The sequence below is a fragment of the Bipolaris maydis genome (genome assembly GCF_028858645.1).
Source record: "Bipolaris maydis strain C4 unplaced genomic scaffold PSV08scaffold_3, whole genome shotgun sequence".
NCBI classification, from domain to species: domain Eukaryota; kingdom Fungi; phylum Ascomycota; class Dothideomycetes; order Pleosporales; family Pleosporaceae; genus Bipolaris; species Bipolaris maydis.
This window is the reverse complement of record NW_027093859.1, coordinates 755,509-779,743: the sequence shown is the minus strand read 5'-3', so window position 1 is coordinate 779,743 and position 24,235 is coordinate 755,509. Positions and strand designations below refer to the sequence as shown.

The following is a 24,235-nucleotide window of genomic DNA, read 5'->3' as shown; positions in this document are numbered from 1 at the left end:
TCATTGGCATCATCCCCAACCTTTCCTGCTTACATACATAACCGTCTGCAGCCTCTCCGTCCTCGCCTCGGCCTTATTTCTAGACTTCATAGCGTCACTATAGAGATTCCCTCGCCGGCCCAGCAGGTTTTGTGCGGTCTCCCCACTGCTCGTCCATCTCAGCGCCACCACCGTCTGCGAACAGAGACATAGGCAGCAAGCAGCAGCAGGAGCAACAGCCCCCGGCCATCACGCTACCCCACAATCCTCGCCATTCGCGCACCCCAGCCCTCTCCCTCGACTCGGTCTGACGATGCGAGTGCAGTAGCTGCATAGAGCGAGACGCGCAAGATGGGCGCCGACAGGAGCAACGGCTCCGGTTCCTCGACGACGGAAGCCGTCGCATCCGGATCCAACGAGAAATCACCGCTCCTCCAACAATCCCAGAAGGGACCATACGACGACACGACGCGGCGAAGACGGTGGCTCTACCCGCAGCTGCTGTCCGATGGCCTCACTGCCATCGTGGGCGTGCTGGCGACCCCCTTTGTCTACACCGGCCACTACCTGATTGCCTGCTTCTACTACGAGGACGGCCACTTTTCCTTTTTAGCCCCTGTGTATCACGTTTCGCGCACCTTTACACGCCGACGCCGGAAGAAAGTAGGCGCACACGCAGCGCGAGCCTCGGCCGCTACCGGCAGCAACGAGAAGGCCATGCGCAAAGGTCGCAGCTCGAGCATTGCCCAGCCCATGACCATGCAACCCTCGCGGCGCTCCCTATCTATCGCATCCACATCCACCGCCATGACATCCGACTCGGAGACCGAAAGACCACCTTCGCGCGGCGGAGACTGGGACAGCCCTTCGCAACACACGCGCTCTAAGTCGAGTGCATTATCGCGCGCAGATGAAATCGCTCCCGCAAAACGGTCGATCCGCATTACACTACACCACAACGAGGACGTGTTGAGACAACGAAAGGCTGCAAAAAAGGCACAGTCTTCCAAAAGCAACTCCATCTCGTCTGAGGCTGCCGCTTCGCTCAAGTCGCCCACCGGCCCGGCAACCGCATCGTCCAAACAATTGACCAAATTCCCACGAGCGCCTCAGCCCCCACGCCCCTTGGTGCCACGGCGTCAGCCATCCTACTCTGCCAAAGGCACTTCGGCCGTCGGTCCACACCAAAAAACACTCATCATTGATCTTGATGAGACTTTGATTCACAGTATAGTCAATGGCGGCCGCTTCCAGACTGGTCACATGGTAGAGGTAAAACTGCAGGCATCTATCGGCGCGGACGGACAGGTTATTGGTCCCCAGGTGCCGCTCTTGTACTACGTCCACAAGCGGCCGTACTGTGACGACTTCTTGAAAAAGGTAAGGAGTTTAGCCGGGTCTTGCCAGCGCGTAGCTGACATGCGAATCAGGTCAGCAAATGGTACAACCTGATCATATTTACCGCATCTGTCCAGGAGTATGCTGATCCCGTCATTGATTGGCTGGAGGTGGAGCGCAAGTACTTTGCAGGACGATACTACCGGCAGCACTGCACTGTTCGCAACGGGGCTTACATCAAGGATCTTGCCCAGGTCGAGCCAGATCTGAGCAAGGTTATGATACTTGACAACAGCCCCTTGAGCTACGTCTTCCACCCAGGTAAGAGGTTCTCCCCGGCTCGGACGCCTGCAAGGTTGTGCCGTTGCTGATGACAAAACTAGATAATGCCATTCCAATCGAAGGCTGGATCAGCGACCCAACAGATCACGACCTGCTGCATCTCATCCCACTGCTCGAAGGCTTGCAATATGTCACTGACGTGCGAGCATTGCTTGCGCTCCGGCTCGGCATGCCTGCGTCCGTATAATCAGGTAGCCACAATTTTGGTGGCATTCACAGTATCCCGCCTTCTAATACTCTTTGTACCATAGATCCGTTGACTAGGCCGAGCAGTTGGCTATGTAGCTTGTTGAGGTGATACCCATGATGTTTATCCGTTCCTGTTGTCTCGCTTGTCTGCTGTCGAATAAGGCTTCGTATGGGAATTGCTGTTACTCTTCTGTGAAGCCCGAGTCCCCGCACATCGGTCAAGAGTTCCGGCATGCCGTGTGCAAGCCGTCGCATGGGCCTGTCGTCTCGCCCACGTTGTTGAGCACGGTCCCCCACGCCTATTAATTATGTGGTGTCCAAGACATGACAAGTGCGCCTGCAGCGTCCCGCTCGCCATACTTTTACGCATTCCGCTTATCTTCTTGCACCATTTTCAGCCCCACGACACCCGTTGCTTCTCCCGTGGCACCATACAGCGCAGTAATTTGCTCTGCTTTTAGGCCCGTTCGTATGGTAATCCAAGCCTTGTTATATCTGTTTGCCGCTGCCCTCTTCGGTACCATGCCTCCACAATGCCACCGTCTTTCGCCGCAAAAAGTGTATTCTGATCTGTGCCAATGCATCCGCTCTTGAGAACAAGGCCGCGCTTTGATTGGAAAATATCCAAAAACTTGCACCACACCCAGGACCCGCTGCCATAACAATGGCGGACGCTGTGTGAGTCTCTCGCAATCATCATCAATGCCTGAAGAAAATCTAACCAAATCGCAGCCTAATCACACCGTTGTTTGATGAAGCAGTGGCGGCCATACAAAGCGCCGTACTGCAAGAACACCGACTTCATTTCCAAAGTGACGCAAACGCATCGCTCTTATTAGACGAGCTATGTCGAGTATCAGTCAACAACGGCTCTGTAGACCAGAGAGTGGTTGCGTGTAGCCGGAAACTCACATTGTTCATTCGTACTCTTGCGCCATATTTCGACCTTCTGAGCACATGCATAAAGCTCCAACCAGAATGGATTAGCTGGTTCTGGGGTGCGCTCCGACTGGTCATCAAGGTAAGATGCAACCACAGCCGGATGCACACTATGCTAAACAGAGGCAGATGAGCAGTGCCTATGTCCTTCTTCTTGAAAAGGTCGCCGATATGTTGGAAGCCATTGCGCATGTCATGCCTCCTTATCAGCAAATATACGAGGCTTGCAGTGCAAACACTCCGGACTCCAATGTTAAAGACGAAGACTTTTATTTAGCAGCACTCATGTCATATGTATATGCCGACTTTGTACAGCTGTTTTTGGAACTTTACTGCATTTTCTGTCGAGGGAGTCAAGGTACGTTGCAAGATTCGCACGTCAAAGCTGTATCAGGAAACCGATCGTGCGTTAGACCGGCTAACCCACGAGACAGCTCACACAATGTCATGGAGGCCGCTTGACTCACGCATTTCGCGTATGGAAGTCCGATTGGCCAAACACAGAAGATGGCTGGAGAAGGAGACACAAAACGACATTCAAAACTACTCCGATATCTCGCATCATCGCAAGCACTATCTAGACTTTCTGCAGAACCAAGACCAAATTAGAGGGAGCGACAATCTGGATCATGACGGGCAAAGAGCTGTCAAACGATGGAGGAGGGTGGAAAAAGTGCGAAACTGGCTTTGTCATTCGTCTGCTACAAGTCAAGTCGATCGCCAACCCAGACAGTACAGCCCAGACTCATGTGCGTGGTTCTTGCAAAGTTCGGTTTACTGTAAATGGCGAGATCAACCCTTTGAAAAAGCAGTAGCCAACGACACAGATTATTTGTTGAACAATTGGCAACATCGGGTACTATTTGTTCAGGGTAAGTTGGAATTTCTGCATAATCCACGAGCTGACTGAGTACTAACATCATGTAGCACAGATTGGTTTTGGTAAAACCTTCATGTCACATTCAGTAATCGAGAACCTTACTGCTGAGACTGAAGATCCTAACATCTGTGATGAGCCTCCCGTAATCGCGTACTACCGTTTCAGTCTACTCCATTCCAAGCACAATCATCCAGATGATGCCTTGCGGGCCTTGTCACACCAGCTGCTTCAGTTGCACCGCAATGATCATTCTACCCTCGATTCTGTATGCTTGTTGCTACGTAAAACTTCGTTTCGAGAGCATGCAAATACAGACGAGGTATTAGACGTCCTTACTCTACTTTTGCGGCAACATCCTGCCTATATCGCTATTGACGGCATCGATGAATGCAACAACACTGAAGTCTTTTTGGGATTGTTGGCAAGATTATGCCGAGGTTCCGACGCGAGAGTCATCTTGTTCAGCAGACCGGACTTGAAGATACCGTTGGAATACCAGAAGTGGGCGTCCGATGCCCCTCACATTCTTTCTCTCAAAAGCTCACATAATGCCATGGCCATTGAGAGTTACTCAACACCAGAGCTAAATCGTCTGGCAGACCAAGGCTTCTTTGGCATATCCATGGACCGAACACTTATTCCTCAATTTGCACAAGCAGCAAATGGAGAGTTTTTATGGGCTTCTATGCTTCTGAAGTTGCTTCAGTCACCACTGATTTCACCAGAAGAACGACTAAACCTTCTGTTGAATGTTCAGTCGTTGGAAGGGCTGGGCTCACTCTACCATACTATGATTGATGCGCTGGCGCGTCACTCACACCAGAAGAAGCGAGTCATCGCCAGTGCTTTCCGCTGGTTGTCCCATGGAATCCATCACCTGGATCCAGCTGCGCTACGAGCAGCTCTATCTACGCAGAGTAAAGACGAGAATGAGATATCGCATACGATGGATATCGTCAACGCGTTGGAGGAGCTCAGTTGCGGTCTACTTCTAGTCACAAACGACGCTGTTTCTTTCGCTCATGCATCCGTGCGCGACTTCCTCCAATCCTCTGCTTCTCATACATCAGAATTCAGTCTGCATAACGAGATTGGTGTACATGGACACCTTGCAGCTGATTGTCTTTCTTATCTTGTCTACAGCGTACCGAAGCAGCCACTTGGCGTACTACACCCTCACAATCCACCCACGCCTCCGGCTGCTTCAGCCAGTAGTGGCGCGAGTCAGCGAACAAACTCATCTGGAGATAGTGGCTACAAGTCGTTGTCCTCATCCGACGGTGACAACAACCATGCTGTAGCACCAATTATACTCAACCCACGCAACAGCAGCTCAAGACCAAACAGTATTCGCACCATACCCTTCGACACCCATCTCCCCCTTTTACGCTATGCAGCGCTTTGTTGGCCTATACACCTGAGTCGTGCCCTAACCTTATCTTCTCACTCTACCACCTCCTCCATGACAGATACACTCGCTTATCTTCCTGCTCTCAGCGCCTTCCTATATTCACGCCTCGCGATCACATCGTGGGTCGAAGCATCATTCCGGTACAGCTTACCGCCCACACTTACACGGCTTGTGGGGCCGCTATCTGATCTAAAAGGCGAGATCTCTCCCTCGACAGCAACGGGCAGGGAGTTAAGATGTGCTGTGGGCCAGATGAGAATATTGAGTGAGCGACTGGCTGGCTTGAAGAGAGAACACGAAGTTGTGATGAGAAGAAATCCGAGTTTGATATGGCAGATGGATGAGCCAGGGGAAGATGCGTATTGGCCTGTTTGGGAAGATGTAGTTGCCAGCGCAAGTGTTCCGTGAGGAAGGCAACGATGTAGGCTTGGCCGCCATCAATTTTGCATAGCTTTTTGCTTCATTTTCATGTTCAATACACATATATTCCTCTAGACGATTTATTAGATGATATCCACTGGTTCAAATCATTGCGTTGAAACTGAGTACCATATGGCCCTTCTTGTGCGTAATACTAAGTCTTTATTACATAAGAAATAGATGTTGGAGATATACAAACACGAATATTGCTCTTCGTGCTATGAGAAAGCGAACTAAATGCACAGAATTGTATACCTTGGGTCGGTGTTCATGGGGATGCTTGATTGCCAGACTTTGTCATGTGAACTCGTGTTCGGAATGTGCTTTCCGTTCGCGGCTGACCATTGGCCAATGGCCACGACCACTTCACCTCTCACCTGCATGAACAGTAACCCAAACCCAAGCAATCAACAATGCTCTACTATGTCTCGCAAACTACACGTCGTCTAGTTGCCCTCACGAGCAATTATTGCAAGCTTCTGCAAATATAATTACCTCAACAGCCACTGCGGGCAATCCGATCCGTTACGATAGCAATTCCCAGAATGGCTCCCTCACCACCTACCCTCTACACTCTCTCGTTCTTCATAGCAATCCTCGCCACCCTTCTAGTCGCATTTACTCTACGCCTTCTCGCTGTCCTACCCAATGCAAGCACAAAAACGCGACCACTCCGGCGCAAGCGCCCACTCGCAACGCGCGTGCTAATCGTGCTCGGGTCTGGGGGCCACACCCACGAAATGCTATGCCTACTCCGCGACCTCGACACAAGAAAGTACACACATAGGACATACGTAGTCAGCAGTGGCGATGCCTTTTCCGCGCAACGCGCTGCGCAGTTTGAGCAAGATTTGCAAGATGCCGCGAGAAAAAGGAAGAAGGCGCAGGAAATGGTGGTGAACGGGCAAGATGCAGACAAGAGTGATGGCAAAGTAACAAGACCAACGATGCAAGTCACGGATATAGACGGCCAGACACGCGTGCTAGATACAAGTAGAGGAGACGACAGCCCGGCGTGCACAGGACCCCATCATTACGACATAGCCATCGTACCGCGTGCAAGGAAGATCCACCAGTCACTGCTTACAACACCATTTTCCGCCCTGTACACCTTATTCGCATGCTTCACACCGCTTCTCGGCGCACCCGCGCCTCTCGCGGGCCAAGCGCCCACAACCCCCTACGAAGCTGCGGCTGCCGACGTTCCCGACCTGATTATCACCAATGGGCCGGCCACAGCCGTTATCGTTATTCTTGCAAGCCTTGTATTGCGTTTTTTCAACGTCAAAGGCGCAGAAAGCAGGCACAAGTGCAAAACTATCTATGTGGAGAGTTTTGCACGAGTCAAGACGCTTAGTTTAAGCGGCAAGATCTTGCTTCGATTCGTCGATCGGTTCCTTGTGCAATGGGAGGAACTGGAAGGTGCAGGTGGGAGAGCAGAGTACTGGGGCGTCCTGGTGTGACGAATGCAAGGAAAGTGCGCACGTAATGAGAGATTTACAGGAACGGTGTGATATGCATGGGAGATGGCGTTTGATGTGCATTTCACAGCGACAGATACCCCCGCCTCAACTATGATGACGATATACTATGCAAGAGGGCCTGGATTGAGATTTTCTGCTTTCAGTTTCGCGGCTATGTGTACAGAAGTTTCTATGTTACAAATCCCTCTTCTTCTTGCCCGTAGACTACAATTGCAACCGTAAACTTGAAGAAGAAGAAAGCTTAGTCCAGTTCCTGGTTTTGAGCAGCAATCTGCTTCTTGCCTAGGTATGGCTTTGCAGCTTTCTTCTGCATGTGTTGGCCCAGCGCAGCCAGCAAGGTTTCCTGATCCACAAGAGGCTGCTTCTTCGACGCCTCTGCTTTCTTCCTTTGCTCCAGCTCCCACCGCAACTGCATGGGCGTCTTCATTGCCTCAGCAGCTTTCTTCTGCTGCTTTGCAATCTCTCGTGCGAGTGCGCCTTGTTCAGAGTGCCTGGCGATCTTAACGCGCGGCGCCTGGGGATCTCGTTCCTTCTTCGCCTTGATGGAGAGGTCGTGGATGTCGCCGCGGAGTTCTTCGCCGAGAGTGTCAGGGAAGGGTGGTGAGACGAGGATATAGGACATGGACTCTGATCTCTCGACGATGTTGCGTGTTGTATCTACATCGTCATATGCCTCGGGGAGTTCGAGATCCTTGCTTCTTGGAGGTTGTGTCTTGAATCTGTCTTGTTGCTCCTTTTCAATCTTTGTGAAGTTTTCTTCAATATCGTCTGTCTTCAGGGCACTCGAATCTTGCTGCTCTCTGCTCTGCTTGTTGCTGCTTCGCCAGCGGTCCAGGCCAGAGAAAGGTTGAGCAATGGTGGACATGGTCTTCCGCAGCCATGAGCGGTTATCTGTACTTTGCCCATTCGTGACATCGACATCTTCAGTCCATTCCTCGCGTTCCCATGGCCATTCGATTCGGTGGCTTGTACCTGAAATGTAGCGATGGAAGATAGGCAGGCCGTTGCGAGGGTCATATTGATGTTCCTTTGGGATTTCTGAGCTGCCGTAATCAGTCCCGGTGTAGGGATCAATGCCAGTTGTGTGTCGCTCCATGAAAATCTTTTCTACGATAACGTCCTTGTAACGCTTTGCACCTCCTTGACTGATTTCAGAGGGTATTACAAGGCGAACGTGGTCTAGAGGAAGTGGCACCTCGTTTGGATGCTTCGGACCCATGTCTTCGTTGGCAGCACTGAAGACATTGGAGTCGTAATATTGCTAAGAAGTGTCAGTCTGAGTTAGTGGCCCAAGGGAGAACACGAACCATATTCAAGCCCTTTACAATGACATCGTGAGTCCGGGGGATGATATCTTGTACAACACCAATCTTGCCAGCATCTTTACCCTTAAGAATAACAACACGGTCATTTTGGACAATAGGAAAGTATTTCTTATCATCGACAACCAACGGATACTCAAGCTCCATTCCCTTCCTCTCTCTTACAACATTGCGATTCTTTTGTGTCTTGGCGGAGATTTCTGGTTTCTGCATCTGAGACGATGTGAGAGCGCCGTACTTGTCTGCATTTGGGCCAATGGCACGGTTTGGCCTCAAAGGACCCAACTTCCAATCTTCCTTGGCATTGGCTAAAGCACGTTTCTTGACGCCCTTGATATTTTCATTTTCCCACATGATGCGCTGCAGGACGGCTTGCTTTGACTCCCATCGCTCCTGCATGAGTTCTTGCCGCTTCTTTCGCTCTCTCTCGTGCCATTGGATTGCGTACTTCGTTTTGCGGATTTCCTTGAGCTTCTTGGCCTGGCGGGCGGCGTTTCGTCCTGGCCGGACGACTAATTGGCTCATGGTGGGTAGGGTAGCGGCGATGGACGTGGATGTGGGAGGGTTTGCGGACTACCGAGCCATGGAGCAATGGGCGGGGACGGGTGCTAGCAATGGATTTTCCAGGTCAATCGACTTTTTCGGATTCACTGCAAGCGCCTCGCTTCAATGGCTTGGTCCTTGCGGCGATGGGCTGGCGGGAAGTCGTCCCTTTTGGTGGTGACCAGTGCCTTTGATACTGCGATCCAAATTTCCGCGTCCGTCTCCGGGCGGTGTGTCAGCGTCGCCATTCTGCCACCCCGAACCAGCTGGCCGATGACATCGTCCACCCACATCAACCATCCCGTCAACCTCCAGACCTTGTCGCCAACATGCCGCTCCTACGGCGCAGAATGCGCTGTCATTACTGCAATGTTCAGTCGCGAGAAAGCGTCTCCCAGATACCCAAAAAATACCGCTGTCCGCAATGCGACGCCGTGAATCACTTTGATGAGGTCAATGACTGAAGACATTAATATGCGACTTCTCCTCAAACTGACTTTCTACCAGCGCGGAAATATCACGGATCCACCGATAGAGGAGATTGCAACTATCCCCGCACCTGTGCTTCAGTACATACCCTCGCGCTCACCCTCACCCTTTATGTCTGCTCCCACCGACAATGTCTTTTGCGACGCGTGTCAGCACAACCAAACGCTATACACCAGCCTGCTCGCCGAGTTTCTTCCGGAAGAAGACGATCCTCAGTATGATCAATACCTCGCAGCCTACGACAGCTACAAGATCGAGCTTGAGGAGCGCTACCCACAGGTTTGCAAGAACTGTCTGCCTCGGGTCCAAAACCAGATACGAAATGCGAACCATGTAGCGCGAGCAGACAATTTGGCGCGCATAATGGAAGCGAGCAAAGAAAAGCGCACGGTTGTATACACGGCGCGACAAGCATGGACACTCAGGGCTATTTCGCTGGCCGAGTGGACGTACATTTTGAGTACGGTGGTGGGACTGCTCTGGCATGTCGCTGGGCTAATTATGGTCCCCAACGAGGCTACTCGGGAAGACCAGATCTTCGCTTGGAGCGCGTGTCTGCACCAGGCGTTTCTCTCGCGTTCCGTCGACAACATCTGTGTACTGTCGCCGTATATAGTCAAATGGTTGCAGTACGCTATCCTTGCCGACCTGCTCACTATCTGGTGGAACCCCAAGTTGAAGCTCAAAACGAACAGTCTCACAGGCAGAATGCATGGACTCAAATCACTATGGTCAATCCGCTCTGCCGTCATCGCACTTCGCTTTGCGAGTCTCTACTACTGGCAGCATACCGCAGTAAACGGCGATACCCTACAGAGCTTCCGATACACTCACACAGTCATGGCCAGCGTACTTGCGCTCTCGTTTGTCCTGACTTGGAAGACTGTCCGCATAGTTTACGGTGCCGCACCCTCATTCCCCAAGGCAGCCCAAGAGCCTGTCCTTAGTGAACCCAGCAGCGCAAAGAAAGAAAGAAGGGGATCCTACCACCCTGCACACCCGCAAGCGGACCTCTTCGATAGCATGGCACATTCGTTTGCATCTGGAATCCAAGGCTATCAGGAATCCTCTCCCGCCCCTCCATCACCCACCCTTACAGAATCATCATATACCACACATGCGACCGAAGCCACAACCCCCTTTGCCCAACGCAACTCTTTCCTAGATGCCGACGACATGGACTGGACCCCGACCAAGGGTCGCTTCTCCGCTCAACCACCCGAGATCATATCTAACCAATTCTCCAAGCGCCCAACTTTTGCTCAGCAACAAGCCTCGCCCTCCGCCAAACCCAGAGAACCACACTCCATCTTCGCCCGCAAAGACCCAAATCCCTTCCGTCACCGCGTCCCCGCCGCACCTCCCACCTCACTCGCCGCCAACCAAAAACCCAACCCATGGAAACGCGGGGTGTGGGCGCCGCCACTCAAAGAAAGCATGCCCAACTTCTTCAAAGAAGAGAAGAAGACAAGGGGTGCGGGTGGAACCAGCAAATCACAGGGCCTAGAGGGTCTGGGCGTACCGAAGAATGTCAAGAGGGATGCGGAGCTGTTTGCTAGCCCCAAACTCAAGTATGATTACTACGGTACGATGAAAGATACGGGACTAGAGGATACGTTCAATGCCATGTTCTCCAAATAGAGAGGAGGAGAGATAGAGAGTCACTTGGCTTGCATCATTGAAACTTTTTTGGTTTGGTACTGGCAAACGCCTATTTTTTTTCCTTTTTCTCTTATTTTTTTCCACTGTTTACCTTTTTCTTTTTGTCTCTTTCCTTGGGATGGTGGACGCATTGATTGGCGTTTTATTTGAGATACCCGGCAGCTGGTGGCACTTTTTTCCTATGTTCCATTGGCCCGAGTTATCAAGGTCGCAGACGAGATCTGCAAGTTGTGATACTCAAATGTAGTATACGATACGGACCACGAATAGGACATGTAAGCATAGCGAATATGGCTTTGATTCAGTACGCGGCTAACCTTCCATGTTTGCACACGACGTGCGGGGATACATGACTTAGGTAATAGCAATTCACCCGTTACCCCACCAAGGCATTGTGAAGGACTACGAATTACTCCAGTAGTGGCACACAAACGAGTGGGCGCTTGAACGAGTTAGATTTGCTATCTAACCCTCCAGCATATCATGACTTTCATATGCCGGGTTGAAGCACAGATATCCCCAATGTAAAGACTCCGGTAAACTTCCGCGGCCATCCGCGGATTCCATCATTCGTTCATGGCGTGCTGGTAGTCCGCATTCATTTCCTTCCTTGACTCCTTGTTGGCCAGTGCTCTATGATCTGGGCTTCTCCTTCTTCTCCTTCCAGAGTGCCGAGAGACCGACACCGGAAACCTTGACGACCTTGAAACGCACACCGGGAATATCACCCTTGGCCTTGCCCTTGCGACCGAAACCGGCAAGGAGGACTTCGTCGTTCTCGTCCACGAAGTTCAAGCAACCGTCGTTGGGGACTGCTTTCATGTTAGCCACAGCTTCTTGATGCATGCTTGCCAAAAGTGCTTTGCTGCAAGCCGCACTCAATTCCCGGGATGTCGTGACATACCGAAAGCGGTGACCTTCTTTCCGTTCTTGATCAACTGAACCCTGACACACTTTCGGATAGCGGAGTTGGGCTGCTTGGCCTCAACACCGACCTTCTCAAGGACGATACCCTTGGCGTGGGAAGAACCACCAAAGGGAGAAGACTTGAAAGCGGTTCCGAGGAGACGCTTCTTGTAGTGGAGATCGGCCCATCGTCCCTCACGGCGATGGTTGCGGAGCTTGCGGGCGGCGTTGAGACCTCTTGGCTTTCCTGGAGGATGGTGTAAGCAGCTGCAAAGTGCACAATGGTGTCGTGCAAGGCGAGAAGGGAAGGGAAATGGGATATGGACAGGTTGGGGACGCCTTGGTGAGATGAGTGCGTACCTTTACCCATGATTGCGGTGTTGACGAGTGATGTGCTGGAGAGTGGATGGTTAGTATCGCGAACGTCGAAGAGTAACGGGAAGGAGAAATCTCACCCAGCGTGTGTGCGCACGGGCCTTGGCGTCGCTTCTGTCGTGGCTAGCGCGGCTGCAGGGGTATTTGCTATCTTATCGGGCCATCGTCATTGAGCTGGGCCGAGGGCTTCAGGAACACTGAACACCGTCTTCTCTGTCGAAGCGCATAGCCCTAGTCTTAGTAGCTTCTTGCTTTCGACAAATATAAAAGAGAAATTAGTGTTCGCATTCTGACACGCAACGCCCTTGCTAGCTTCTGCATCTAATCGTGTAAAGCTACAGTCACCTTTCGTCTTCAACATCTGCTCCTGTGAATATCCACGCTGCATGCTACAACATGTCTTCTAAAGACGACAAGAAGGTTTCCAGGATGCAGACAAATCGTCTGCCAGCACCAGCTCTTTTCGTTGGCCCACCATCACACAATGCCTCGAACACATCACTACATGAGACCCGAACACCAGCAAAAACACCTCTAGTCCGCCAACGCTCCCTGCTCTCTCCAGATCCCAAGCGCCCTCTGCCCCCAAATACAAGCGGCGATGGCGACTATCTCAGCCCCGTATCGACAAACGCCTCAGCGCCCTTCCAACGGCGCCAGCGCCAACAAAGCCAAGCAGCCGACGCAGAAGCCTCGTCGCGCGCCGAAGCAATATGGGCCGAGATGCAGAACACACTCGAGGAAGTCGAACTCAGCGCTATCAAAGGCCCTGGCATGACTGTCTTCGGCTCCGAGCACTCGCACGCCCTCGACGAGCTGCGCAGAGCCCAGATCGAGCTCGCGAAAGCATGGGCCCGCTCGGAAGAAGACGAGCAAACGCCTGAGCAGCAGAAGAAGAAGTCGCAGGATACCAAGGTGACGGACGTACAAGCACAGAGTATGGTGAGTGGTGCTGGTGCGGGAAAGGGGGATAAGCTGTTTGATCGGATTAAGCTAGAAGAGGAGACGGAGAAGGACATCGAACTTAGCCGGAAGAGGAGGGAGGAAAACGACCGGTATTTTGAGAAAGTGAACAAGGGGGTTCAGGAGGTAGTTGTTAGGTTGGAGGAGGTTGCTAAGGCGATGAGGGGGGTTGAGAGTGAGAGCAAGGAGATTTGGGGGCATGGAAGTGAAGGGGGGGTGGATTCGGATAGCATTACGACTGCACAGAGTGTGACTTGAAAATATGAAGGGGGGAGGGGGATATATGGTACTTTTTTTTAGCATGCAACGATCTACTAATGCGAATCAAGCAAGATTCCGCACGGCAATTTATCATATCCAACGTCGTGATTCGTCAAGTCATGGACTATAAAGCGCAGTACAGGAAATTGCGTAGTATAAATCACCAAGGCTGTTCAAGCACTGGAGTCTTGTAGATTTGGCGAAAAAAAAAGGTGAATTGGGCAAGCTTAGATTAATTCGGTAATGATACACACATAGTGAATACCTATCTAGGATTATATTCCATACCGATGGTCAGTCTAGATACAAATACCCTTCATGCTAGATTACAAATTTTGTTCCTTTTGGATTTTTCATCGTGGCTCTTTTTTTTTCATTCCTCATCCAAGAACTTCGACCTCCCCCCCCCCCCCCCCCCCCCATTTAAAGGAGATATCGATAATCTGGGTTCAAATCACCCATTTCCGTCTTTTCGTATTCGGTCAACCCCACATCTCTCACACTCTTGTTGCGCCTCCGGTTCGCCCAGTTGCACATAAAAAAGTACGCAGTACAGCTAAGCGCGCTTAAGATTACAAAAGCAATACTTATAGAGTAGCCTTTTGTGTACTTGGGTGCATCCTTTTTGAGAAAAGAAAAAGTAGCAATGATTCCACCGATGTTGCCTATATGTAATGTCAGATTTGTTTTGCGCAAACAAGGATCAAACGAGGAAAAATCAAAGACAAAACTTACCGAAACCCACCTGCCACGCACTGCCCACAGCCCTCCTGTGATGTCCTCCCAGATTCATATTGAACCAACAGACAATAACAGGCATGGCTGTATAGGCTCCCATGGCGACCAGGAAGAGAGCTGCATACTGCAAGTCGTGGTGGTTGTGCACAGAGATGAGGATAGCGAAGCCGGTGATGCATACGCAAATGGGGAAAATGGCAAAAAGGAAGCGATGTCTGAGGCGATCGGAGAAATACGCAACAAGCATGGCAAAGCCAAATGCAGTAGCCCAGGGAGGCACACTGTGGAGCTGGGTCTGGATGGGCGAGTAGCCGTAGCCTTGGATGATGGCGGGTGAAAAGTAAGCATAGCCATATGCGGGTACGATCAAGCCGAAGTACATCAAGCCACCGATAAAAATCTTGGGGTCTTTGAAGACATTTCTAACGTCTCGCGCTTTGATGGGGCGCTCGCGGGCGGAGCGGCCTTGGTCGACTTGGAGGCGGTGCTTGACATAGGCGCGCTCAGGCTCTGACAACCATTTGACTTCTTCGGGAAAATTAGGTAACAAGAAGAAGAATGCAAACGACACCACAACGGTTAGCAGTCCTTCGAGAATAAATATCCAACGCCATCCGCGATAACCTCGAATGTGATCCATCTTGCCAATGGCACTGGCAAGTAGTCCTCCAAAGGCACCAGCAAGGGTGGTGGAGCTGAAGAAGAAGGAGAAGCGCTTCTGAGCCTCGCTTCTTCTATACCACATTCCAATTAGATAGAAGGCGCCTGGGAACTGGTAGATTGGTAGGTACGAAGTCAGTGTATGTGCCATATGCATTTTGTACATTCGTCTCTTACCATGCCGGCTTCAAACACTCCAAGGAAAAAGCGGGTGGTCAGCAATCCGGCGTAGTTTTGAACAAGACCTTGCAGCGTGGTGACGAGTCCAAAGCCAAACATGCAGATACTAAGCCAGACGCGGGGCTTCATCTTTTTCAGCAGGATGTTGGAGGGGATCTCGAAGAGGATATATGGGACGAAGAAGATGACAAGGGCTGTGTTGTAGCGGTTGTCTCTGTTGAGGTCGAGTTCCTGGCTAAGGCCAAAGACATTGGCGTTGGCAATGTTGACTCTGTCCAAAAAGGCCAGTAGGTACATGATGCACAGGAAGGGGATGACATGGAGATCTATCTTGGTAATGAGTTTGGTGTCGGTGGTGGTGGGCGGACAAGTGACATGTTCAGCGTCGTCGTCGTGGCTGTTGTCGTAGCGAGGAAGGGCATCGTGCTTGTCCATGTCCGGAGAGGGCGGATGCTCTGCAAATGGTCAGCCTGGCGCTCTACCACCAACAAACGCACATGCCTGGTAGCCACAAGAGCCGTGTGCCAGGCTAAAAAGGTTGGCGACGAGTGTAGAGAGAGACAAGCCTTGTAGATGAGGTCTGAGACGACTTGGCGCCGTGGCCATGAAACCCTAAACTTACTTTCAGTCTTGCCAAACATGGCGGTGTTTGGGCAATGCCGGACCGTGTGGCGGGCAGTCGGGTTGATATGACGGGGCCTGGATGGCAGGCGACTGTACCGTGGTAGAAGCGGAAGCCGGGGTGACGCTTGCAGTGGCACTTGGGAGGCGGCGTGGGAGAAGCAATGATGTTGACAGACGAGCAGGCCGAGGTCGCTCAGTCTAGCTACCGGCTCTAGCCCGGCGTGGATGCGCCCCCTGCCCGCTAACCCCGCATCTCTCCTGGGGCAGGGCGCCTGTCGCCGTATCTTATCGCCGCTCCTGCGCGCTGCTTTCCCCAGCGCCAAGTCGCGGATAGCACAGGCGACGGCGTAACCTTTGGTGTGTTGCATGCCCTTCCAGCCCTTGTCCGAAAGCCCCCCTTCACCACCGCCACGCCCAGCCCAGGCGACTTTTGCCGGGCCCGTCCACGGCGGCGCCCCCCAAAAAACTAAGGGTCGAGCGGCGCGCGCCTCGCGTCAAAGTAAGTCCTGGTCGGTGCCGCCATGTGATCGCCGGCGCGGCGTCCTTGTCGTCCTTGCCGTCGGCCGAATTGCGAAAAAATGGCTGAATGCTCAAGGGCCAGTGTTCCGCGGCGGTCGGATTCCATCTTGGTGTGCTTGTGCTGCTCCTGGTCCTGGTCTTGGTCGCATGCCCCTCCAGCCCGCCCACGAGGCGGCAGCCAGATTGTGTGGCGGCTGTCCGTACATGTGTGCGTACTTATTAGACGAGCACATGCGTATCGAGGGTGCATGTCCAGACTGACGGTGCATGTCCGCATCCGACAAGGAGCCCACTCGAGTGATGTCAGCCGCGCACAGCTCCAGTGGTTATAGCACGGTCGAGCTTAGTAAGGAGCAGGCCAAGGTTTTGTATGCGAAGGGTCAACCTTGCTACCGGGCAAGACTGGTTCGGCAGCCGACCTCACTCGAGCCTGGGCACGCCGAAGTCTCAGCGTCGTCCACGCTCCTTTCCTGCTGCCCCAGCCCGTCTGACCGCTCCACCCTCCTCTCCTCCATACCGCCGCCACGACGCCGTGAAAAAGGACGACCCTACCCCCCGGAAGTCTGCCTGCCTGCCTGCCATCCGCCTCGATTCCACATCCCACCGAGCGGCTGGCCTGCTGACCCGAAATGGTGAATGCCAAATATGTCGCCTTTACAGTCAACAAGCAGACGCCCTTTCTGCAGACGCCCGACCAAGCCTATGCGACAGTAATCAATTGCCGCCCCCCCGCTGGCAAGCGTGCCGCCTTTGCGCAAGAGGTGCGCTCCCACAACGTGCCCTTGGCAAAGGTCCAAGGCAGTCTGAAGCGCAAGCGGGGCGAGGACGGCAAGAGAGAATACGACCAAGCAGCACACGCGAGCGCTTCCTATGCCAGCAATGCCATGGCTCCACTTGCAACCACAACCGCCCGCCCCCTCCTCACGCAGCAGTGGCAGCAACGCAAGCCCACCAGGTTACGGAGGGGCAAGGTCTTGTCCAAGGGTGTCGACCTCGACTGCTGGTTCATCATTCTCTCCTACTCGGACCCCGCCCAGTTGCTCGAGATGCGCAGCAAAATCGCTTCATGTTACCGCTTCCTGCGCGACAACCCCATGCTCTGGAAGCATAGCAGGGTTTACTACTACGGAACCGACATGCCGGACCCTCCTCCAGGCCTGACAGAGTTCCAGTTTGCCCATCTGCGCCACGGCCATGGCTGTATGGACTGCGGTGCGCCCGTAAGTGATACCACCTGCACCGTCTACAGACTTCTCATGGCAAATTTATCGATTTGACTGACCATCGTCTAGAACACTCGCAAGACATTCTGGGCTTTTCTACGCCGCATGTGCAAGGACTGTCTAACAAACCAGGTCATTAAGGAGTACGAAGCCATGGCTCTGCTCAAAGGTCCAGACGGTGAAGACATCTCCTTCATCCGTGCTGCTCTTCCAAGCGGTATCTACGACTCTTGGGGCAATTTTGTCGGGGTTGGCCCAGCAAGCACGCATGCACTTAAGACGATTTATTTAAGATCAGACGTGGACAAGCTCGTTGCCGAATACAACCGCGAGGTGCGTGAACGGGCTCCTGACGCAAATGCGGCTCCCGCGTGGATCGCTGCATGGCTTGCTGCAAAAGCTCAGAGGATAGAAGAGCGACAAGCCTTTGCGAAGAAGATGGAACAGTGGGAAGAGATGCAGCGGACTGCCAGGACTGCCGAGTACAGTTCAAAGAAATCTAGGCGCAAGGCCTATTTCAAGGAAAAGGCCGCCCAACTGTCGCCACCCATTGGTATCAAGGAACTCGAGGCCTGCCCGTCGTATAAACGCGCTGTGACTATCCCCAAGGATCCCAACAACACTTCCTGGGATCTCCTCAAGCCCAAGATTGTCAAGGAAGCAGCAGAAATCGCAGCCCGAAGAAGTCTAGAAGAGTCGCATCAACCTACAGCATCGTCATCGGGTATCTCAACACCCACAAACAGTATGACGGGCTACCCTCATGCGCATCTCTACCTTGGTACCATTATGGGCCTGCCTCCGCTAGACCACCACCACCACCACCACCACCATCACCATCACCACATGTTTCATTGATTGCTTTTCATTTTGCATGTTTCACGCTAGGACGAGCGGCTCACGAAAGGGGGGGAAACACCTGGGTTAATGATTGCATTTTCGGCACTGGAGCTGGGTCTGATTTTATGTTTTTTTACACGAGCATGGGCATGAGCATTTCCCTGCAAGGCGCTAGGTCAAGATTTGGGATCATCAGCGGGAGGGTCATGGCCAGCCGGAGTTATCATGTTTGATTGTCTCCTCTTTTGTCAGCCCTAATGTGTACGTGCGTGTGTTTGGGTTGGAGTATGTAATGGAATTGGCTTATTACCGGACTGATTTGCCGCCTTGATACATGTGTAACCATAAGGCAGTGGGGCCCCTTCTGGCTGGATGGAGAGATTTGCCTGTTGTAGCAAAGCATCCACTATTTGCCGCTTGTACCGCGCTGGAGAGGGACGGCATGGGGACGGCATGTGGGTGCGGCACGAGTCACGCCGCCATGGCTGAGTATGACAACATTGTGATTGGCCAGTCAGCAGCCGTACCCAGCAACGGTGGCTGACGCAGAAACGACGACAGCAAAAAGCCATTGGTGTGGTCATGGCGAGACAGAGGCAGTATACTGCATCGATTGCGGATAGTCTGTTGAAGAGGACAAGGGCATCTCGAGGCGGCTGCCGCAGAGCCTCATGCCGTTGCCCCTCGTTCCGCGCGCCTGGCCTGCGTCGATCTGTCTCGGGGCGAGGTCGGAATATGCACCATGGCAGTGCTTAGTGCAGACAAGTCACAAAACCACTTGGCCCTCCTCTGCTGGACTGCCGCGGGTCTGCCTGTGTGCATGTGTAAGCTGATTCCTACCAAGAAGCCGCTCTTCGGCGACTCGAGAAGCACAGATGAAGCTGTCGGGCCTGTGTCGCCGTTGCTTCAGATATCGTAATCGCAAGGGTCCAGACAGCCATGCTCTGCGACGCATGTGATTGGCCCACAATCGTCAGAGGTGGGTCTTTTGACGTGCCTTCCAGAAAGAAAGACTTATCGCCCTCGGGACACCGAGAAAATACTTGTGTCTTCATAAAAACCTTCACGCTCCCTTTGCTGACGTCTCTGATCGTCTCGCTTTCGCCGGCTTTCTGCCCCTCACTTCGCCCTCTGCCTTCACCAATTGCGCTCTCTAGACACAAACAAGTCGATTGTACCTTATCAACACACACACATATACACAAACACCCCCACAATGGCGTCGGCCTCCCGAAGCTTCTCCCGCGCTCTGCGCACTGCTGCTCCATCATTCCGCACCACCGCCACCCGCTCATCTGCCCGCTTCGTTGCACCCGCACAAAACGCCTTCCGCAACCAACGACGCGGATACGCCTCCCAGGAAGATGGCCCTGATAAGCACGAGGGCAACCCAACCGGTCTAGCTTTCGGTGCTGGTGCTCTACTTGTCGGTGCGGGTGCCTACGCCCTGTACACATACAAGCCAGAGCTCTTTGGCCAGACCAGCACCAAGGTCTTCACTCCCAGGTTCGAGGACTACCAGAAGGTCTACGACACGATCGCCAAGAGACTGGAGGAGGACGACAACTACGATGATGGCAGCTACGGTCCTGTGCTGCTGCGTTTGGCATGGCACTGCTCGGGAACGTGAGTACACTCAATTGTATTTGACGCCATTGAACCAACAACTGACATGCTATAGCTATGACAAGTTGACGGGAACTGGTGGCTCCAACGGCGCAACCATGCGCTTTGCCCCCGAAGCTGACCACGGTGCCAACGCTGGTCTCAAGGCTGCTCGCGACTTCCTCGAGCCTGTCAAGCAAGCTTTCCCTTGGATCAGCTACTCGGACCTGTGGATTCTTGGTGGTGTTTGTGCCATCCAGGAGATGCAGGGCCCCAAGATCCCTTACCGTGCTGGCCGTACCGACCGCGATGTTGCCTTCTGCACTCCTGATGGCCGTCTACCCGATGCCACCAAGGATAGCAGCCACATTCGCGCCATCTTTGGCCGCATGGGATTCGATGACCGTGCTATGGTCGCCCTCTCTGGCGCCCATGCCCTCGGTCGCTGCCACACTGACCGCTCCGGCTTCAACGGCCCCTGGACCTTCTCTCCCACCACACTGACCAACGACTACTTTAAGCTGCTCCTCGAGGAGAAGTGGGCGTACAAGAAGTGGAATGGTCCCAAGCAGTTTGAGGATGTCAAGACCAAGAGCCTCATGATGCTGCCCACTGACATGGAGCTTGTCAAGGACAAGAGCTTCAAGCAGTACACCCAACTGTATGCCAAGGACAGTGATGCTTTCTTCAAGGACTTTGCCGAGGCCGTCACGACCCTGTTTGAGCTTGGCGTGCCCTTCCAGCAGCCCGAAGATCAGCGATGGGTCTTCAAGAGCTCTTTTGATTAGACTCTCTTTGGAAGACCAGCGAATTAGACGAGGATAGAAGACGTTTCGTTCCGAGGGTTCAAGTTTTGAACATTCAAGATATCCATCTAGATTATTAGACATTTGCTTTTCACGATACCCATGGGAGTGGGTTAGCTACAAGATGTATGATTTTTCTTTTTTCTTTTTCTTTGTAGAAACATACATTGCGCTCTTTCCTGTGGTCGTATGGTTTGCAATAGATAAGAATAAAGATAGAGTCAAACTTTGCACCATTTTACCCGGATCATGGATCCTCCAATTTGTGACTTAAAATTATTCCATTGTATTTTTTGAAAGTGACCATTTTACATGCACGTTAACTACCCCTTTGGTAAACATGATATGGAACCTAAGTAGTAGTTGTAGTAAAAAGCAAATCCTGCATCGCTTTCCCTCCAAGACATGCAGCGCCAAGTTTCCATAGTATCTCGCCCACGACGGCCTCCCATGCTTTTTGTAATGCGGCCACTTTTTCCGTTTGCGCAGCGATCAGTGTCTCGAAACGCGACATGCGCACCTCGAGCGTTTGTTCAAAGCTTACGACTTGGCCTTTGCTATCGGTATGGTGCCGTCTGAGGGTGAACTGCGAGATGGGTTGGTGGAGCTGCAAGGCTAGGCGTTCGTATTTTGCTGGTGCTGACAGCTTGATTGGAGAGGCAGAGGCATTCTTGGGGCTGCTGCTTGGAAGGACGGTCGATAGAGTACTCTCATCAAGTGTGGTAAGCAAACCTTTTAGAATATTGTTAATCTGGAGAGAGGTCGTCTAGTAGAGGTGTCTGCGATAGTCGTTACTGGCGTCTGTAGGATTTGATGTTGACTAACAACGCAGTCTATCGGGATCTCGGGTTATACTTTTGAAAGCTACGCTCAGCGGATGTATATCTGATGCGCGCTTTCCATATCCTTTCTTCACGCCACTACGTGGGCTCGAGTGAGATTTGACACTTAGTAACATCGTAACATCACCATCTTCTTTGGTGAATTCAGAAATTCCTTCATTCTTTCGGGACGCATATATACTTCGATGGGGCTTATGATCCCTTTTTCTGAAGATTGCGGCAACTGACACTGTTTTCTTTACCTTTGCAGACAGTACAGTTTTAGAGGATGAAATCTTTGTTGTTTTTGGATGCGAAGGAAGATCTCTGCGTTCAGCACCCATCATGGAAGAGTGGGAATGACGGCGTGGACGATATGTTGAGAGTCCCCATAGGTGTCGACGGTGCACGCTTGGGAAGTGCGGAGCTCAAGATCCAAGCTTGTGTCATCTGGAATTGGTGAGGAAGGTGCGGCCCTGACGACAGGCCATAGTAGCGCTTGTACATGCAAACATAGTGCGTCAGAAAGCGGTAGCTTGCAAGGGCCAACCAACGGCAAATGTTGTATAAGTCGTATGTACACATTCTTTTAACAGTAATGCAAGCTATTGATAACACTCACAATCGATACAAAACAGTATTATGTAAGTACTAGGTCGCGTGCCCTGTATTCTCTGCCGTTTTCATGAATAAGCTTTTTAAGGTGCTTGCCCTTGGCCTTCGGCAGGAACAACAACACCCTTTTCCTCAAGCATCTTAGCGAGCGATCCGTCCTGGTGCATCGTCATAAGAATGTCGCAGCCGCCGATAAACTCCTTGTCGACATATAGCTGTGGTATCGTCGGCCACTCTGAGTATTCTTTGATTCCTGATCCATTTGTCAGCAAGATATTCCCAGTGGCGCATTCCATGCCAATTGACAGCAAAAACACAGAGCTCAGTCCGAAAATATTCGATCATGCCGGTTTATGCGCCATGTGAATTCCTTACCTTGCCTCAGCTCCTGGTCCTCTAGTACATTGAAAGCTGTGAATTTGTCCGGATCTACGCCCTGCATGCCCAGAATCTGGATGCTGGCTCTTGAGAAACCACATTGGGGTGTTTCAGGTGTGCCCTTCATGAATAGAACTACTGGGGATGAAGCAATGGCTCTGTCGATTGCGGAGCGGACTTCATCAGAGAGCAGTCGTGCTTGGAACGGCGTGAGGAAGCGTGTGGTTGGGGAAAAGCGAGGTGCGCTTGCGCGAGTGGCGGCTCGGAAGGCCTGGTAATTGTTAGAGGCATTGAATTAGCGGGAATATATTCGTGAATAATTACCGAGGGAATTGCGCGTCTTGCAAACATTTTGTGTCGTTGGTGGATGTTGACAGAAAGTTCGGTGATGGCATCACCTCCGACGTTCGCCGCACTCGAAGTTTTGGATGAGGTCAGAGCGCCAAGGCCATTGGCACCACTAATACTTGTTGTATCCTATTCGCCCTTGCGTTTTCCACCACTTTTGGTCATTGGTATCTATGCATTTGCGTAGCGTAGCTAGCTGCCTTTCCCTAAGAAGTAATTAGGATGCCTTATCTGTTATGATCATCGTTCGTTTGCTCGTGCTGATGCTTTCACACTCTTCCGATATATCTATACTGGAAAGACTCAGCATGTATCGATAGCTTTCCTACCATGGAAAGTTGTGGGTTTGGCAAACAATCTATTCCAGTCTCAAAGATAAGACGAAACAACAATAGGTCTCGATATGTTTACCAACACACTAAACCAGATGGTCGAATGAAACGTTTGCATTTGAAAGAAGACGGCAGTGATCATGTGCAGAATGTTCGTAATTACAGTAGAGAATAAGCCATCATTCCTTCTTCAGGGCTGATTTAAACCAATTGAGTTTGATTCAGATCTGGAGAAATATGAATGGAGGTAGCTGAAGGTACATCATGGTGGGCATTTGCATCATAAGATGTAGGTAAGATGATTCTTCTTGCTGATAAGAGATATCTCTTATATACGTCCCCATTGTGTCTTGAACGTTCAACTGAAGAGTGTCACGTTGATTGCGTTGAGATTACAAGGTTGTGTCGTACACACTGATTGTCGTACTCAGACCAAGACAAGCGATATATGTACGCATTGTCTATTGCATTAGGATCTTTGATTCATGATATCTCTCCCTCGTGTTTCTTCAGCCGGTGGTGTTGTTTCGTATTAGTGAGAACGTAGTTCATCTACAGATGAAGCTGCTCGGACCAGACAAGTGGGACAATCATATTAGCCTATACATTTCTCAAGATACTCCGATGGTCCAATCTAAAATAGTAACGGAGAAGAAGGGAAATCAGGCTGTAAAAGACGGCGGCTAGCTTGACTGGGAAGAAGTTACGTGCAGGAATTGTCACGATGAAAGGCCTCTCGATTATACGCAGCGTTTCTCTGGCGAAACTCTGAAGAATCTATTGCTGCTCCATTTTGCTATGCCTACTTACGGCAAGGGAATGCTGGAAGTTGCCGAGATAGCGATTCAGCGGTGAGATTCAATGTGGTATCCGCAGACTTCCACGCGGGCCCAAAGAGGAATGGAGAAGTGGTTGACCATGCATTGGTCATGGAAGAATGGTTTTCTTTTGGCCCGAAGTGGTGCAGCATGCGCGATTAGATGGCTTTTAGTCCCTCGAAGTGCGTCATTTTGATGGTGGCATAGTGTCATATACATTCGACG

The 24,235-nt window shown here is 51.8% G+C and overlaps 11 protein-coding genes across 11 annotated transcripts; 7 read left to right on the top strand and 4 right to left on the bottom strand.

Moving 5' to 3' along the window:
• Positions 1 to 116: 116 nt before the first annotated feature.
• Positions 117 to 1,973, top strand: PSV08DRAFT_196714 (NLI interacting factor-like phosphatase-domain-containing protein). Its single transcript, XM_014221398.1, has 3 exons — positions 117 to 1,359; positions 1,410 to 1,638; positions 1,701 to 1,973. The coding sequence occupies exons 1-3, from the start codon at positions 331 to 333 to the stop codon at positions 1,844 to 1,846; spliced, it is 1,404 nt and encodes a 467-aa protein (XP_014076873.1). The 5' UTR covers positions 117 to 330; the 3' UTR covers positions 1,847 to 1,973.
• A 539-nt stretch (positions 1,974 to 2,512) lies between these two features.
• PSV08DRAFT_399634 (uncharacterized protein) lies at positions 2,513 to 5,600 on the top strand (the record flags this gene model as incomplete). The annotated part of the gene is made up of 5 exons (XM_066093582.1): positions 2,513 to 2,526; positions 2,581 to 2,869; positions 2,911 to 3,145; positions 3,222 to 3,659; positions 3,715 to 5,600. The coding sequence occupies 5 exons, from the start codon at positions 2,513 to 2,515 to the stop codon at positions 5,484 to 5,486; spliced, it is 2,748 nt and encodes a 915-aa protein (XP_065949556.1). The 3' UTR covers positions 5,487 to 5,600.
• A 284-nt stretch (positions 5,601 to 5,884) lies between these two features.
• PSV08DRAFT_29310 (oligosaccharide biosynthesis protein Alg14 like-domain-containing protein) lies at positions 5,885 to 7,092 on the top strand. The gene has a single exon (XM_066092595.1). It carries the CDS (start codon positions 6,044 to 6,046, stop codon positions 6,959 to 6,961), a length of 918 nt encoding a protein of 305 aa, XP_065949555.1. The 5' UTR covers positions 5,885 to 6,043; the 3' UTR covers positions 6,962 to 7,092.
• On the bottom strand, positions 7,093 to 9,022 carry PSV08DRAFT_29309 (mitochondrial 54S ribosomal uL24m domain-containing protein). Its single transcript, XM_014221395.2, has 2 exons — positions 8,290 to 9,022; positions 7,093 to 8,243 (listed from the first exon to the last, which is right to left on the bottom strand). The coding sequence occupies exons 1-2, from the start codon at positions 8,827 to 8,829 to the stop codon at positions 7,224 to 7,226; spliced, it is 1,560 nt and encodes a 519-aa protein (XP_014076870.1). The 5' UTR covers positions 8,830 to 9,022; the 3' UTR covers positions 7,093 to 7,223.
• A 116-nt stretch (positions 9,023 to 9,138) lies between these two features.
• PSV08DRAFT_217439 (Ima1 N-terminal domain-containing protein) lies at positions 9,139 to 10,977 on the top strand (the record flags this gene model as incomplete). The annotated part of the gene is made up of 2 exons (XM_014221394.1): positions 9,139 to 9,299; positions 9,355 to 10,977. Exons 1-2 carry the CDS (start codon positions 9,177 to 9,179, stop codon positions 10,975 to 10,977), a joined length of 1,746 nt encoding a protein of 581 aa, XP_014076869.1. The 5' UTR covers positions 9,139 to 9,176.
• Positions 10,978 to 11,384: 407 nt separating this feature from the next.
• PSV08DRAFT_273989 (40S ribosomal protein uS12) lies at positions 11,385 to 12,312 on the bottom strand. The gene is made up of 3 exons (XM_014221393.2): positions 12,265 to 12,312; positions 11,903 to 12,151; positions 11,385 to 11,810 (listed from the first exon to the last, which is right to left on the bottom strand). Exons 1-3 carry the CDS (start codon positions 12,272 to 12,274, stop codon positions 11,632 to 11,634), a joined length of 438 nt encoding a protein of 145 aa, XP_014076868.1. The 5' UTR covers positions 12,275 to 12,312; the 3' UTR covers positions 11,385 to 11,631.
• A 326-nt stretch (positions 12,313 to 12,638) lies between these two features.
• Positions 12,639 to 13,500, top strand: PSV08DRAFT_359798 (uncharacterized protein; the record flags this gene model as incomplete). The annotated part of the gene is made up of 1 exon (XM_014221392.1): positions 12,639 to 13,500. The coding sequence occupies exon 1, from the start codon at positions 12,676 to 12,678 to the stop codon at positions 13,498 to 13,500; it is 825 nt and encodes a 274-aa protein (XP_014076867.1). The 5' UTR covers positions 12,639 to 12,675.
• A 411-nt stretch (positions 13,501 to 13,911) lies between these two features.
• On the bottom strand, positions 13,912 to 16,073 carry PSV08DRAFT_385888 (major facilitator superfamily domain-containing protein; the record flags this gene model as incomplete). Its single annotated transcript, XM_014221391.2, has 4 exons — positions 13,912 to 14,168; positions 14,239 to 15,013; positions 15,079 to 15,536; positions 15,704 to 16,073. 4 exons carry the CDS (start codon positions 16,071 to 16,073, stop codon positions 13,927 to 13,929), a joined length of 1,845 nt encoding a protein of 614 aa, XP_014076866.2. The 3' UTR covers positions 13,912 to 13,926.
• Positions 16,074 to 16,824: 751 nt separating this feature from the next.
• Positions 16,825 to 18,620, top strand: PSV08DRAFT_399629 (uncharacterized protein). Its single transcript, XM_014221390.2, has 2 exons — positions 16,825 to 17,444; positions 17,517 to 18,620. Exons 1-2 carry the CDS (start codon positions 16,854 to 16,856, stop codon positions 18,303 to 18,305), a joined length of 1,380 nt encoding a protein of 459 aa, XP_014076865.1. The 5' UTR covers positions 16,825 to 16,853; the 3' UTR covers positions 18,306 to 18,620.
• A 702-nt stretch (positions 18,621 to 19,322) lies between these two features.
• Positions 19,323 to 20,967, top strand: PSV08DRAFT_359795 (heme peroxidase). The gene is made up of 2 exons (XM_014221389.2): positions 19,323 to 19,913; positions 19,969 to 20,967. The coding sequence occupies exons 1-2, from the start codon at positions 19,504 to 19,506 to the stop codon at positions 20,678 to 20,680; spliced, it is 1,122 nt and encodes a 373-aa protein (XP_014076864.1). The 5' UTR covers positions 19,323 to 19,503; the 3' UTR covers positions 20,681 to 20,967.
• A 1,088-nt stretch (positions 20,968 to 22,055) lies between these two features.
• Positions 22,056 to 22,905, bottom strand: PSV08DRAFT_407833 (thioredoxin-like protein). The gene is made up of 3 exons (XM_014221388.2): positions 22,837 to 22,905; positions 22,510 to 22,783; positions 22,056 to 22,387 (listed from the first exon to the last, which is right to left on the bottom strand). Exons 1-3 carry the CDS (start codon positions 22,861 to 22,863, stop codon positions 22,218 to 22,220), a joined length of 471 nt encoding a protein of 156 aa, XP_014076863.1. The 5' UTR covers positions 22,864 to 22,905; the 3' UTR covers positions 22,056 to 22,217.
• Between the last annotated feature and the right edge of the window lie 1,330 nt (positions 22,906 to 24,235).

Bases quoted from the DNA above. Each gene is read 5' to 3' on its own strand.
- PSV08DRAFT_29309 (XM_014221395.2), bottom strand. From the start codon at position 8,829: ATGAGCCAATTAGTCGTCCGGCCAGGACGAAACGCCGCCCGCCAGGCC. The intron at 8,244-8,289 runs GTTCGTGTTCTC...GACACTTCTTAG, and splicing joins TTGTAAAGGGCTTGAATATG to CAATATTACGACTCCAATGT.
- PSV08DRAFT_399629 (XM_014221390.2), top strand. From the start codon at position 16,854: ATGGTGAATGCCAAATATGTCGCCTTTACAGTCAACAAGCAGACGCCC. The intron at 17,445-17,516 runs GTAAGTGATACC...ACCATCGTCTAG, and splicing joins GTATGGACTGCGGTGCGCCC to AACACTCGCAAGACATTCTG.
- PSV08DRAFT_196714 (XM_014221398.1), top strand. From the start codon at position 331: ATGGGCGCCGACAGGAGCAACGGCTCCGGTTCCTCGACGACGGAAGCC. The intron at 1,360-1,409 runs GTAAGGAGTTTA...CATGCGAATCAG, and splicing joins GTGACGACTTCTTGAAAAAG to GTCAGCAAATGGTACAACCT. The intron at 1,639-1,700 runs GTAAGAGGTTCT...TGACAAAACTAG, and splicing joins GAGCTACGTCTTCCACCCAG to ATAATGCCATTCCAATCGAA.
- PSV08DRAFT_29310 (XM_066092595.1), top strand. From the start codon at position 6,044: ATGGCTCCCTCACCACCTACCCTCTACACTCTCTCGTTCTTCATAGCA.
- PSV08DRAFT_407833 (XM_014221388.2), bottom strand. From the start codon at position 22,863: ATGTTTGCAAGACGCGCAATTCCCTCG. The intron at 22,784-22,836 runs GTAATTATTCAC...AACAATTACCAG, and splicing joins CAAGACGCGCAATTCCCTCG to GCCTTCCGAGCCGCCACTCG. The intron at 22,388-22,509 runs GTAAGGAATTCA...CAAATGGATCAG, and splicing joins GGACCAGGAGCTGAGGCAAG to GAATCAAAGAATACTCAGAG.
- PSV08DRAFT_273989 (XM_014221393.2), bottom strand. The intron at 11,811-11,902 runs GTATGTCACGAC...ACATGAAAGCAG, and splicing joins AAAGAAGGTCACCGCTTTCG to TCCCCAACGACGGTTGCTTG.
- PSV08DRAFT_359795 (XM_014221389.2), top strand. From the start codon at position 19,504: ATGGCGTCGGCCTCCCGAAGCTTCTCCCGCGCTCTGCGCACTGCTGCT. The intron at 19,914-19,968 runs GTGAGTACACTC...GACATGCTATAG, and splicing joins GCATGGCACTGCTCGGGAAC to CTATGACAAGTTGACGGGAA.